The 14,814-nt window shown below is 33.1% G+C and overlaps 1 protein-coding gene across 1 annotated transcript; it reads left to right on the top strand.

Moving 5' to 3' along the window:
* Positions 1 to 10,665: 10,665 nt before the first annotated feature.
* LOC107465919 (serine/threonine-protein kinase D6PKL2) lies at positions 10,666 to 14,188 on the top strand. The gene is made up of 3 exons (XM_016084911.3): positions 10,666 to 10,813; positions 11,632 to 12,653; positions 13,111 to 14,188. The coding sequence occupies exons 2-3, from the start codon at positions 11,719 to 11,721 to the stop codon at positions 13,988 to 13,990; spliced, it is 1,815 nt and encodes a 604-aa protein (XP_015940397.1). The 5' UTR covers positions 10,666 to 10,813; positions 11,632 to 11,718; the 3' UTR covers positions 13,991 to 14,188.
* The last annotated feature ends 626 nt before the right edge of the window (positions 14,189 to 14,814 follow it).

Raw genomic sequence — 14,814 nt, 5'->3', positions numbered from 1 at the left:
TAGAATCTGAGTTAGATACAATCACATCTAATATTCTGAATGCTATAAATTGTTCTGGTTTGTCGCCTCACCAGTTGACTCTTAAAAAAGGTGTACCGGTTATGTTACTACGAAACATTGATCAATCAAATAGGTTATTCAATGGAACAAGATTACATGTACACAAGTTGGGCAATCATGTTGTTGAATGTATTACATTAACGGGTGAAAAAGCAGGACAAGTGGTTCTAATACCACGTATGAACATGATCCCCAATAACCAAACTATTCCATTTAGGTTTCAGAGGAGACAATTTCCATCAATTGTCTCATTTTGTATAACTATTAATAAGTCTCAGGATCAAACTTTGACAACTGTTGGTTTATATTTCCCTAAGTATGTTTTTACACACGGTCAGCTTTATGTTGCTCTTTCAAGAATAACATCAAAATATGGGTTACGAGTATTAAATGAGAATAATTCTACTAGATTAAAAGATACAACCATTAACATGGTTTATAGAGAAGTTTTTCTAAATGTCTGTTGATTATGTATCATTTTAAATTCTATTTAACATGTATTTTTTAAATATTTATGTTCTACAAAAATTGTTAATTTCTGTATGTATTGCTTTATGTAAAAGTATGAAATTTTTTTTCTGAATTGTTGTACTAAAAAAGTCATATATATACTCTTTCAATATTATAAGAAATTAAAATGATATAAATATTTTTGATTAACGATCCAATTTATTATAAAACACTCATACATATGTTAATAACATAAAAACACTTTTATAATAAATGGTTTTCATTAAACTTACCATACCCGTGCATCGCACGGGGCAATTCACTAATTATTATTATTGTGTGTTATTTTATATATTAAAAATGTATATTTTGAATTTTAAATAGTTGATTGATAATTAATATATAATATATATGTATATGTATATATATTATTTTTGAACAGTACTTTTGGTTATAAATTTAATTTTTTTAGTCTTACAATTAAATAATATATTTTAAATTTATACTTTTAAACATTATTGATCAATTACTGACAAAAATAATAAATTTTATTGGCATTGTAGTATAATATATGGGGGGCTTCTGTAGTGGCCAAGAAGTTAAGGTGGCTAAAATGATGATGTGTGTTGTATTTGTTGGTGACACGTGCAGTGGAAACTTGTGATTGATTGTACTATGACCAAGTGAATTTATTAATTACAGTAAAAATAATAATAGTTGGTAACATTAATGAAGGGCAAAATCATGAAATTTAAATGAAAAAGTATAGGTAGACAATAAAAATATTAAATAATGTGAATAATGGATATATCGGATGTTCAATTCACTAGGTGTGTGGATAGTTATCCTAATATTAAGATTTAGGTGGGTAATTTGGGGGTGTAGTGTGTTTTACTTTATTGGATCAATTTTAGAGCCCATTGTTCATATTGTTCACAAAAGCCATTCTCTACCTAGCAAAGTCCGAAATGAAATTTATTTTTGGGAAAAACTTATTAGAAAAAAATAAAAGAAATTTAAAAACTACAGTTAAGGTTCCAACTTCAAAAAGGGGACTTAGTCAATGGATAAGGTGAAATTCGTTGTGGGTCGTTGTCGCGGCACCTGTTAGGTATTTACCGGAGAAGGTGATTTGCGTGGATTATTCTATCAAGGTGTTGGAAGCGGGGTATATCATGGGCTGCGTTGAATGGCACTAGTCGGAGGTGGGGAACAAGCGTTTTGGGTTATTAGCGTCGTACCTGGTAGGCACGGATCGAAGAAGGATGTGTGCGTGGAATTGAACATCAAGATGTTGGAAGCATCTTGGTGCAACTGGTATATCGTCGGTAGCATTGGCAGTCGCTACATTCAGGTATGTTATCATCCTTTTTCTATTTCTTCCTGCCGCCATTGTTGAGTTCTCTGTTTTTGTTGTTAGTATCTTGAATGAGTATGGATCTTGGAAGCATATTAATTGGCCATCTTTGGATTATTATTGAAACTTCAATGAAAGTGTCTTACTTTTGTTGGTTTCCAACATGAATAAATTTAATAGAGTATCAAAACGTGGCATGTGATTGTACAAAAAGTTTAACAATAATGTGTGTACATGTTTTAGCATTCATGAAACAAATTTTTCCCTTACTTTCTTCCTATCTTTAGAAAGTATTATTGGTTTGGTTGGTTAGCTTCTTGTTGCTGAGAAGATCTATGTATCACACCATCTATGTATATATGGCTTATTTGTTTACATTGGTTGTTTAGAGAGAGTCATTAGCAATAAAGAGTGTTTGTGTTAGAAATTTTTGTTAGAAGGGTCGAAGGATATTTGAGTACTTCTCCACAAATATCACTACAAATTATGATCGAACTTATCTATTTGAGTTTTCTTTATTTTATTTTATTTCGATTTCCAATTGTTTTTACGCAAAATAAACCTTTTACTTTCAAGTTATACTTTAGTTCGTATTTATTCTTCTCCAATGTTTTGGATTTAAATAAACTCTTCTATTTATCATCTTTTTTTCCTTCCTTCGGTTGGAAGGGTTAAAGGAGATTTGAGTTTTTTTCACAAATGCCACTGCAAGTTATAATCTAATATATCTATTTGAATTTATTTTATTTTATTTTATTTCAATTTTCAATTATTTTTGTACAAAATAAACCTTTTATGTTCGAGTTATGCTTTAGTTCTACTAATACTCTTTTTTTGTCTGATATCTTGGGTTAAAATAAATCCCATGTTTATCTTCTTTCTCCTCTTTTTTTGTTGAAAGGGTTGAAGAAGATTTTAGTGCTTTTTCACAAATGACACTGTAAGTTAGGATCTAATGTATCTATTTGAATTTTTCTTATTTTAGTTTATTTTAATTTTCAATTTTTTCGCACAAAATAAATCTTTTACTTTTGAGTTATGCTTTAGTTCTACTGATACTCTTTCTTGTCTGATATCCTGGGTTCAAACTAACCTTCTGTTTATCTTCTTTTTCTCCTTCTTTTGTTGGAAGGTTGAAGGAGATTTTAATATCTAATGTATGTATCTAAGTTTTTCTTATTTTATTTTATTTAAATTTTCAATTTTTGTTCTGCATAAAATTAACCTTTTACTTTTGAGTTATGTTTTAGTTCTACTAGTACTCTTTCCTCTCCAATATCTGAGTTCAAATAAATTTTCTTACGTATCTTCTTTATTCCCTTTTTTAGTTCAAATAAATATCTTCTTTTTCCAGAATCATCACAAGAATTGATGAGGCAAATAAAATGAACTTGTATCTTTCTTTGATGAATTTATTCTCTTATATATAAAGTTATTGCTTTTTGTATAATTAGCCCTCCACGCATTAAAGGCTTTAAATTATCTTTAAAGAATTAGGAAAGCCAATTAGTACTTTGTTCTTCGTCTGATTTAGTTTGAAGAGAATTGGAATTCTTTGTATAATTGAAAATTATACTTTTTTGAATTGGCATTGATATTGTGAATCAAATGTTAGAGTTTTATGTTATCTTCGATTTTGTCAGTGTGTTTAATTTTGAATTGTATAATGTAGGTACTTAATAACGCCTTGGAATGGATAGTGGCAGCGAAGGAAACTCGGACTTTTCGGGTCAATGGACTGATGGATGGAGTAGTAGTGAGTTCGACAAGGAAGATGTCTCTAAGGGGTTAGAGTCATCATCACGAGTGGGCAAGGAGAGTGAGCCGGTAGAGAGAGTTGATGTATTTGGTGAAGGGGACGAGGGTGGCAGAGTGACTTCATCGGAGTCACCAGGTCGTTCAGGCGGTCAAATAAGTGATGATGTGGACACTTTCATGCTTTCAACCACGACTGCATTGGCTGATACTGAATTTCATAGGGTTGAAGAGGCTTATGCAAGATATGTGGAGTATGCAAAGGCGACTGGATTTGCTGTTTGAAAAGGGGATTCCATTAAAGATGATGAAGGCAATGTCGTGAGGAAGTTTTTCTATTGCAATCGACAGGGCTTGCGGGGAAGATAGGAAGAGGACGTATAAGGCGGAGACCAAGACCAATTGCAATACGAAGTTTGTTGTGTTCTTAGACAAACAGAGTGACAAGTAGAGGATGAAGACATTTGTTCAAGATCATAATCATGATTTGACTTTGCCTGCTTCCACTAATGTCCTGGCAGTCCACCGCAATATCAACGAAGGTGATAAAGCCCACATTCATAGTATGCACGAAGCAGAATTCCAGACCAGTCAGATCATGGGATTCTTTGCATATTTGTCTAGTGGTTATCGAAGTTTTCACTTCATAAAGAAGGACGTTTACAACTATATCGACGATGTACATCGCTCTCGGATCGTTTAGGGAGATGCAACAGTAGCAATAAGTTATCTAAAGGAAAAAACTGAGGTGGATCCATTAGCTGTTGTGATGTACACATATTGTCCCGAAAACCATCTTGGTTACTTGCATTGTTTTGGTCGGATGGGGCGATGCAGTATGACTATGAGTGCTTTGGTGACGTGTTGGCCTTTGATTCGACATATAGGAAGAATCTATACAATCGGCCTTTGGTAATATTTTCTGGCACTAATCACCACTGACAGGCAATAATTTTTTGTTTCGGGTTGCTGGAGTACGAGAAAATTCCATCTTATAAGTGGCTGCTAGGCACTTTCCTTGAATTCATCCATCAAAAACAGCCTAAAGTTGTGGTTAAAGATGGAGACGAGTCAATGAAGGAGGCTATTAGGACATAATTCCCTAATGCCACGCATCGACTCTGCACTTGGTACCTAGTGCGGAATGCTGTTTCGAACATCAAGGATAATGCTTTTTGTGCTGCTGGTGTATGGTCATTTTAAGGTAGAGGAGTTTGACCAATATTGGACAGACATGATTGCTGCATTCGGGTTAAAGGAATTAACAAATAATATGCATAATCTTGGATATACAAATTAAAAAACAAAGAATTTTTAGTTAAATAAAAAATAAGAAATTAATATCTTAAAAAAGCATAAAGGTTGATAAAAATTAACAAATTTACTTCATAAGTCGTGGTAGTTTTGCAGTTTTTATATTTGTTTGTTTAAAATTCTATACAAGGACCACGCTTTATATAAATATTGAGAGGACAAAAAAAATTAACAGTAAATTCAGTTTTAAGACAATCTAGTATGATTGATTTTCAACTAGTTTATTTAAGTAAATTATCAAAAGTATGACCTTATGAATTCAAGATTTACGGATGCCAGTTTTAGTGGATTCACAAAGTAAAAAAGTAAATCTTATTCATAAAACTATTATAAAATTTTTTAATAAGAACAATGCTACATGACTAACAAGTATTATCATTTTTTTGCCAACACTTAGTCAGTAATAATTTGTACTCATATTTAGAGAGATTTTGTACACAATAAACATATAGTTTGCACTTATATTTATCAAAGTTTTGCACACATTGAAGGTTGTGGTAGGCTTAGAGAAGGGGGTTGAATCTATGCCTTCTTTTGAGTTGCTGTTATAACCTTTTAAAACAAAAGTTTCAATTCTGATTCTGTTTGTACTCAGCAGTGAAAATTTATGAGACAATTTATTTTTGTCTCATGAATATCAGAAAATAGAACACAGCAGAGAAAAGAAAAGATAACACTAGCATATATCCTGGTTCGGTTGCCTTGTGCTATGCAACCTACGTCCAGTCTCCTCCACAACAATGGAGAAATTTTCACTATAGTTAAAAGTATTACATTCACCAATTTCACACTCAAGTTCTAACCTAACTTGATATTGGCTATGCTAACACCTAACTATTCACTCTTAGTGCTAACCCAACTAAGAAAGGGATACCTAATAGGTACAAGATACAAGACACTTAACCAACCTAAAGAAATCAGAAAATAACTCTAGGCTTTTCTCTCAAGTGTATCACTCTGCCTTTTTTCACTCATGGCTTTTACTTGAGCTTTCTCACAATGCATTTTTTCACAAGAAATTACAAAAAGATAAACTTAGAAAAGTACATTACAATCAGTAAAATATGAAGGAGATTGACTTCATCAACAGCCTTTGTGCTATGCAAAAACTAGATTAGCAAGCCTCTGATTCAGTTCTTCATACTGGCGGAATGCACCTTTGATTAGGTAACACCGTCTAGTTAGTTGAACTTTCTCAAAGAACACTTCTCAGAACAAAACCTCAATACTCTGATTATCTCTCCTTTTTTTTCTGAATGAACACCAAACTTCTTTTATCTCCTTGCATGTTGCTTGGTTCTTCTTCCAAGGTCAACACCTTGAGCCTTGAGCTTCACCAACCCACATATTCATTTTTTCTCATTAAACTTTAGAGTGGAAAATTTGCTTTTGACTCCTTCATCTTGGCCGAAAGCCATAAAGCAGCAACCACAAAAGTCTTCTAGTGGTCAACTTAATCTGAACCCTTGAAAACCAACTTGGTCCCCAAGACAAGTTTGAGATCGTGGATACACAGCAGAGAAGAACGGAAACCAACTTTCCTTTGTATCCCATTTAGGACTGAGTAGAGAGTTAGGAAGAAGAGAAGAAACTGAGTTGCATGTATGAGGAAATGGTTTACCTTTGATCTTTTCTTAAGCATGATTTGGCTTGAACTTGTTGATTTGACATTCTGTCTTTCAAAATTGAACCTTCTCTCTCTTGCTTCTTTGGTTACTAGCTTAGGGGAGAAGCTCTTTCTCTCTTTCTTACTTTTTTGAGTTTCTGACCAACTCACAGAGGTGAACGTTGCTTTTGGTTGAAGCACATGGAAGGAGTTTGAACCAAATGAAGTACCAGGACTTGGATCGGATCACTACCTTTTTGCCCGTTTTGATGTTTCAGCCTTGTTTCCTTATGGGCTTCGTTTACATTATTGATCCATCAGCCTTGTTTTATTTCTCATTCTATTTGGGCTGTAATTCACATTTTGGCCTGCAATATTTTATAAATAATTAGTAATATGCAATTATAATTAATCAACACTAATTATTTATTTTACCCAAAAATAATGTTTGTCATCACTAATTAATTTAGTTAATTTCTTAAAAAATAATAACATTTTCTTATAAAATTTAAACATTTTATAAATTTATATTCTTATATAATTCACGCCACAGATATATTAATAATAGGAGTTTACATAAATATCACATGATGTAGTTCTTGTTGTTTTTTATTATTATTATTTTCATTGATTAATAGTTCATGACTTCTTATTGATCCAACATTATAATGAATTTTCACATTAAGGCCCAACCATTGAAATTTTGGAATTATCCACTAAAAAAATACTAACAAATTTTTTTCTTTAAATAAAAAGCCCACATAATATACACATAGTTTTGGTCCGTTTATTTACTTTTTGCCCTGTAGTCATCACTAACAATAAGTTCCAATTATTCTCATTGACAACTTATATCCAACTCTTCACATGTCATGTGTTTATTGGTCATTCAAAGCTTAGCCACTCTTAGTCACTATAACCTTAACCACCAAAAACCTACCCCACTATATATGCTAGTTTTCATTAAAAAAATTCAAAGAGTTGCATGTGGGCATGGGTTCACCTCTGTGCATGCATGTATAAGAGATCGTATTAAGTTTAGTATTTGTTGATGCATTTGTCCACACACTCCAACCTTTCCATGAAATGAAGTTCATTAATCATTATTATGGTCTCTGCGGTGGAGAGAAATAATTTAATTATCAAAATCCCACTAAAAATATATAATCCTGTCTAGCTAATTAATTAATTTTACCCCTAAGCAGAAGCCAAAGGTCACAAGTAATTTCCTTTTCGCTGCTCCCCTCCTCTCTATGTGGCTATGGCTGAATGACTCTAGACAATGACTTGAACCAATACATTGGCAATCAAACAAAGCATTTAATAGATTGGAGTCACAATCCAAAGTTGATCCATTGTCGTTTTATAATAGACACTTGGATCTCAATTATCTGCTCGCGTTTTCCTATTTGTAGTACTCAAGTGTATATGTATATATATGCTCATACGTATATATAACTATAATCATGAATAATATATACTAAATCCACCATTTGGAAACATTTTATTTATGCTTGAAGGGGACCTGCTGAAAGAATGATGTTCATTTTGTGGTAGAGATTAAGGGAGCATCATATGGGAAAAGTAGTGCTTTCTAGTAAGACTAAGACATTGGGATAGTACCTAGCAGCTTGATTCATATGAGAAAATGAATTCCGACCAGATTGATTGTCATTATTAAATAGATTTAATTTCATAGTCAATTTGGACCTCATAAACTCGTGCCAATGCAAAACCACATATCTTAAAATATAACAGAAAAAAAAAAGCCCTACTACTTTAATTTGTTAAAGTATTCTGCACTGCAGTCATTAAATTAATCAGTTTCAATCTATGCTGAAAAGCTAAGCTCATTTATTAGTTATTGCTAATGCATATCGCATAATAAGTATTATCCTTGCTCATCACTTTCTCACTACATATGGCTAGGGTTTGAGTGATGCTTGAGGGATTCCTTGTCCCATCAGGACCTATATCTCATTTTTTGAGGTTGGGCCCTGCTTGGCTTTTATTCTAAAGACAATCAGAATATCCAACTTAATTGCTGTATATATGGAAATTTTGGAGAAAATTAGTAGATGGAATTTAATAATTTCATTTAAATAATTAAAGGCACTTGGTATTTTTTGTATATAAATAAGCAAAACTTGTAATGCTAGGCTAGTATAGCTAGATGGACCACCTAAACTTATAGCTGAGATGATTCAGTAATACAGGTCTGATCTACTTTTCATTGGATCATCCAAACATTCTCATCAACAATTAGTCCTTTAATTTGCCTAGAGAGTTTTATTGCCTGCAAGTGAAAGCAGGCGCCCAATTTAGGTAACACAAAATCTTGATGTCGCCTTAACTTATGGAAATATGTATTTCCATCCGGTGATTTCATGCGAACATAATCATGATATTGATAGCTACTATTGTCTATTTGGGATTTCCCTCACCCTTATGCTCATTATGTTTTTTTTTTAATTTAAATAAAAAATTTATTATTCACGGATTTAAACGTGGATACAGAAATATACTATTTTATATATTTAGTTGTGATTTCGTAGTTAAAGAATATTATATTAGAAGAGTATATTTTTGTATTAAAATTTAAAATTAAATTTGAAAAAGTTTTTATTGTTCACAAATGTTTATTAAAATTGAGTTTTTTTTTTAAATAATTTTAAATTTATTTGTGAATAATAAAAATTCTGATATAAAATTTGACATGCTTAATTTAGGATAACTACGGAAATAAAATAATTTTAATTTATTATGAGTATGCATGATTTGATTATAAAAAGGAGAGTATTTTGTTGTAAAAAGAGAATCAATAGTTTGTATTTTTATTTTTTTTATATATTTTGTAATATGTATTGAACTAGGCTGAATCAATTTACTATATGCATTTGATACAAATAAATCGAATTAAACTTATTAGATTTACTAAAGTATAGGGATGGTAACACTACTCGTCGAACTCGCGGGTATCTACTATGCTTAATTACTCGTTTTCCGCACCGGGACGAGTTTTTAACAGAAATGGGACGGGACGGGGTCGGACTTAGGTAAAATTCGCTCCGGTAAAATAATTAATAACATTGTATTATATTTAAATTTTTATTTTAGTTTATATTATGTATGTAATAATGGTTATATAAATTTTAAAATTTAATTTTATTTGTTAAATTTTAATAATTATAGGAATAAGTAGGGAAGGAATATGTACCTATAGAGATAGGTTATAATTTAACTTTTTACGATAAATATGAGACGAATTTAATGTGAGTTATTGTAGAATAGGTGGTATCGAATAAGACAAAAATCCACTCCTACCCATTGTATTGCCATCCCTACCAATTACCATCTCTACCAAGTATTTAGGCAAATCTCAAAAATAATGTAAATTATCCTAAAATATAGTTTTTGAGTTGAAAATGTTATTCGAATGAAAAAAAAAGGTTAAATACTTAGATATAAGGTGCATGCTTTTTATTGGCTATTTTTTTTTGTTATGGAAGTAGAAGTGGTGATATACCTTAACATGGTAATTTTTTGTGTTTTTTAAAACTGTAGAAGTACACAAATCGGATGGTCTGATTTCTGTATCTCAAATTTTTTAATTTTTTTTATCACAAATCAGACGGTCCGATTTCTGTACCTCAAATTTTTTAATTTTTTTTCCACAAATCGGACGGTCCGATTTGTGTACCTCTAGAAATCGGACGATCGGTCCAATTTCTGTACTTCTAATAAATCGGACGGTCTGATTTCTGCTTTTCTTGTTAAACGATTAAAAAAAACACCACTACCACTCCAATATTAAAAATAAAAAATTCCTTTTTATTCTTGTAGTAATATTGTTCATTGACTTTGGTATTCTTTTATTTTTTCCAAATTCGTTATTCCTATATTGGTTATGGTTATAAATTTGAGTCCTTATAAATTCTTAATAATATATTTTTTAATTATAATAGGTGTATATTAAATTAATTAATAATATAAAATAAAAAATAAAATATAAAACATATATTAAAAAATAAATTAAATTATATATTTAATTATTTATATATAAATATATTTATAATTAATTTTAGTATATATTTTGTATTTTTATATATTTTTCGTATTAGAAAGTATCAGCGCCAGCGCCAGCGCCAGCGCCAGCATCAGCATCAGCACCAGCACCAGGCAACGCCGTAGCAGCTCCCTTTCTACACTGTGCGCTTTCTACCCTTCACGGCTGAACCAACGCCCCTCAGTTTTCTCACCCTTCTGCTGAGGTACTCTTTTCTGCGCATACTTAACTTTCCCCTTTTGCATTTCTGTGTATCCTTTTACGCTCCCTTACCTTTCAAGTTTTGCTTTTTCCATCTCCGTCTTCTCGGATCTGCTTCAGATTTGACCCCTTCCATTCCCTTTCATGAAGATCGCATTTTCATTCAATTACCCCCCTTCTTCTCTTTCCTTTCCCTCCTTCGCCCATCTCAATTCTTGTAGCTTTACCAATGTTCACAAAAATCTGCATTCACCGCTTATTCTCACTGACTCTTTGCTTTGCTGTTGGGACTTCAATTCCAACTCTATTTGTTTGTTCTAAGATTTTATTTTGTTTTGTTTTATTTTCATTTTTTGTGTGGGATAGAGGGATGCGTTGGCAGTTTGTTTTAACTGCTTGTTATGTTTTAGGGCAGTGGGAAACATGAAAAGTGATTGCATGTTTTTCATAAAGCATCACTATTTGGGCTTTACTAATCTGGTGATCATGCTCTGCATGCCTCAAGTTTTCTTCTTTCTAGAATACATATAGGGTGTCATCATTTGTCAAATGAATAATAGCTAGTTTAGTTATGTTAGTGTTAATGTGCTTATTTAATTGTCCCTGATGTTGTTTTACTGCTTACTGGATCTATTTCTCTGCTATTGAGTGCAAACTAGCTGTGCGGTGATGATAACTGTGTTTATGTCTTTGACTCCGGTTATGGTAGAATGAGAGATCAGTTTCTTTCACATGCTATTGTGGTCAGAATCAAGCATGCTTTTCACACAAAACTCTGTTAAATTGCTGACAACTGTTTGATGCTGTTGATGCGCTTGATAGGTTGTTGCTTATTATTGAAGAAATAAATGGCTACTCAGCCATGACCTTGTTATATTTGATTTCAATTGGAACTGCTTATCTGCTCTGATGGACTCCAAGACTAGCACCAAAGCTCCTCCAAAACACCATCACAAGACAGCTGTGATCCAAACCTTAGAAACAAAAGACACCAAGCCTTCTCATCTGCAGGTTCCGAAGGCAGACAAGCCTGAGCTGGCTGCTTCTGGAGATATATCAAGGCTTGCACAAAACACATTGAAGCAGAATACTGGGGAAACTTCCGAAGACAAGAAGTCGGGAAGTTCAACTAGAAAGGGGTCTGATTCCCTGAGTAAAAGATTTGGTTCTGGACCCTCTGGTTCTGAACAGGCTGTTAATGAGACCAGAGGTTCTCAGGAAAACCTTATTGATCAAGAGAAAAAGTCATCAGTATATGGAAGCGTGAAGAACAGTTCTGTTTCGGCCAAAATAAGTGATGGGGCTAGTAGTATTGCAAAGACCAGTGGAAGTGCCAAGATCAGTGATCGAGCTGATCCTGTTGAGAGTGGTAAGAGCAGTATTTGCAGAGGAAGCACAAGTAGTGATGTGAGCGATGAGAGTAGCTGCAGCAGCTTTAGTAGCAGCATTAACAAGCCTCACAAGGCTAATGATTTGAGATGGGAAGCCATCCAAGCTGTTCGAGCTAGAGATGGGGTACTGGGTTTAGGTCACTTTAGGCTACTGAAGAGGTTGGGTTGTGGAGATATTGGCAGTGTATATCTCTCTGAACTGAGCGGAACTAAATGTTATTTTGCAATGAAGGTAATGGACAAGGCATCCCTGGCTAGTCGTAAAAAACTACTCCGTGCTCAGACAGAAAGAGAAATACTTCAGTCATTGGACCACCCCTTCCTTCCGACTTTGTATACCCATTTTGAGACAGAGAAGTTCTCGTGTTTGGTAATGGAATTCTGCCCTGGTGGGGACTTGCATACTCTTAGACAGAAGCAGCCAGGGAAGCATTTTCCTGAGCAGGCAGTAAAGTATGTTAAACTTAAATCCTGCTTTTGTTTCACTCTTGTGTTTGTAATATTTGTAAATATTTTTGTGAAAATTGGACCCAGTTTTTTAGATAAAATGTCAGTTGCCTTCTCACTGAAGTCTAGGAAGAATGCTAGGCTCGAGTCTTCTGATAATTACATTAGGGATTAATACCCCTTTCCAAGATATTTTAGTTGTAGTCTACTTCATATTTTCCCCTTGATTTTTTCAAATTTTTTAAAATTCTATTTCCTTGAATTATATTTACATAGATTCTTAGTGGGTCACGAGTCATTCTCTATTGAGTTATGTTTGTTTACTTTCATTTCTTCTTAAAAGCCTGATCAAAATAAGTAACAGTGACAAGTGCAACAGAAATTTTAAAAATTTTAGGTGAAATTTGGCCATGATGTTTATTTGAGATGATGACAGCAACTGTTAATTTACTCTACCATGCAGGTTTTATGTGGCAGAAGTCCTCCTGGCTTTGGAGTACCTTCACATGCTTGGGATTGTCTACCGTGATCTTAAGCCAGAAAATGTACTTGTTAGGGATGACGGACATATTATGCTCTCTGACTTTGACCTTTCCCTCCGTTGTGCTGTTAGTCCAACCCTTGTAAAAACCTCATCTACAGATTCTGAGCCTTTAAGAAAGAATCCTGGTTATTGTGTCCAACCTGCATGTATTGAGCCGCCATCCTGCATCCAGCCTTCTTGTGTTGCTCCTACTACATGTTTTTCACCCCGACTCTTTTCCAGCAAATCAAAGAAGGAAAGGAAACCCAAAACTGAAATTGGCAATCAAGTGAGTCCACTACCCGAGTTGATAGCAGAACCCACTGATGCTAGGTCAATGTCATTTGTCGGAACCCACGAATACCTGGCACCTGAGATCATTAAGGGTGAAGGTCATGGAAGTGCAGTTGATTGGTGGACTTTTGGAATATTTTTATATGAGCTGTTGTTCGGGAAAACACCGTTCAAGGGATCTGGAAATCGAGCTACATTGTTTAATGTTGTAGGCCAGCCTCTGCGGTTTCCAGAAGCACCCATTGTCAGTTTTGCAGCAAGGGATCTTATAAGGGGGTTGCTTGTCAAGGAACCTCAGCATAGATTGGCATATAAAAGAGGGGCTACTGAGATAAAGCAACATCCGTTTTTTGAAGGTGTGAATTGGGCATTGATCCGGTGTGCTACCCCGCCAGAGATCCCCAAGACAGTAGAGTATGAGAAGATTCCTTCCCCAGCTTCATCAGCCAGTGAAAAGGCTGTTCACCATAAGTCAATACCTGATCATAAAGGTTCTGATAATTACCTTGAGTTTGATTTCTTTTAGGGACAACCCAGTATATTGATTAAAACAAGGTTCATATGTTAGGGAGGGAGGGGCCGTTATTTAATGTTTTCACTTTTCAGGAACAGATGAAGTATTTGTATGTTTGTTTTTCTTGGCTGTTAAGTTTTAAATTTGCATGGCGTAATTAGTGACTTCTCTGTCATATCCAAGGTTTATTGAAAATTTCTAAGTAATGCACGTGATAGGGATTAGGGAACCCGTGGGGAGTGTATAAATTGTGGAAAGGGAAAACGCAGGCCTTCGTTTTGAGCCTACAATCATTTAAAGATTTTTTTTATTCCTTATTATTTATACTAGCAGTTCAACACGCAAGAGTGACAAGAGTGCCTCTTCAGCCGTTTTTTTATAAAATATTACAAATACAATATGAATAAAAATATATTGAATTATTAAAAATTCTCTTATTCTTATCAGAAAAAAATATAGTTTAAAAAATAATATAATAATATTATTCTGATTCAAAAAGAAAGGTATATATTATCAAAAAAAATATAATAATATTATTCTAATTTAAAAAGAGTATATATAAACTAAAATACATGTTAGTTATTTATAAAAGACAATTTTACTTAAATGTCATGAATATTTATATTTGTCTTTTATTTTTTTTAAGTGATAGGTTAAAATATAGATCTGGATTTAAAAAGGCTTTTATTTTCCTAAAAATAGTGAAAAAACAAAATAAATGAGAATGCTTATTTTTTCGTTTTTAAATATCAAACTATAAGAATAATTAATAAATAAAATAGGAGAATATAAAAATTATGTACCTGAAAAAAATCCTTCATAATTCATCATACATC

This window comes from Arachis duranensis, chromosome 1 (genome assembly GCF_000817695.3).
Source record: "Arachis duranensis cultivar V14167 chromosome 1, aradu.V14167.gnm2.J7QH, whole genome shotgun sequence".
NCBI classification, from domain to species: domain Eukaryota; kingdom Viridiplantae; phylum Streptophyta; class Magnoliopsida; order Fabales; family Fabaceae; genus Arachis; species Arachis duranensis.
Note: the sequence above shows the minus strand (reverse complement) of the source record. Positions and strands in the feature narration are given on the sequence as shown.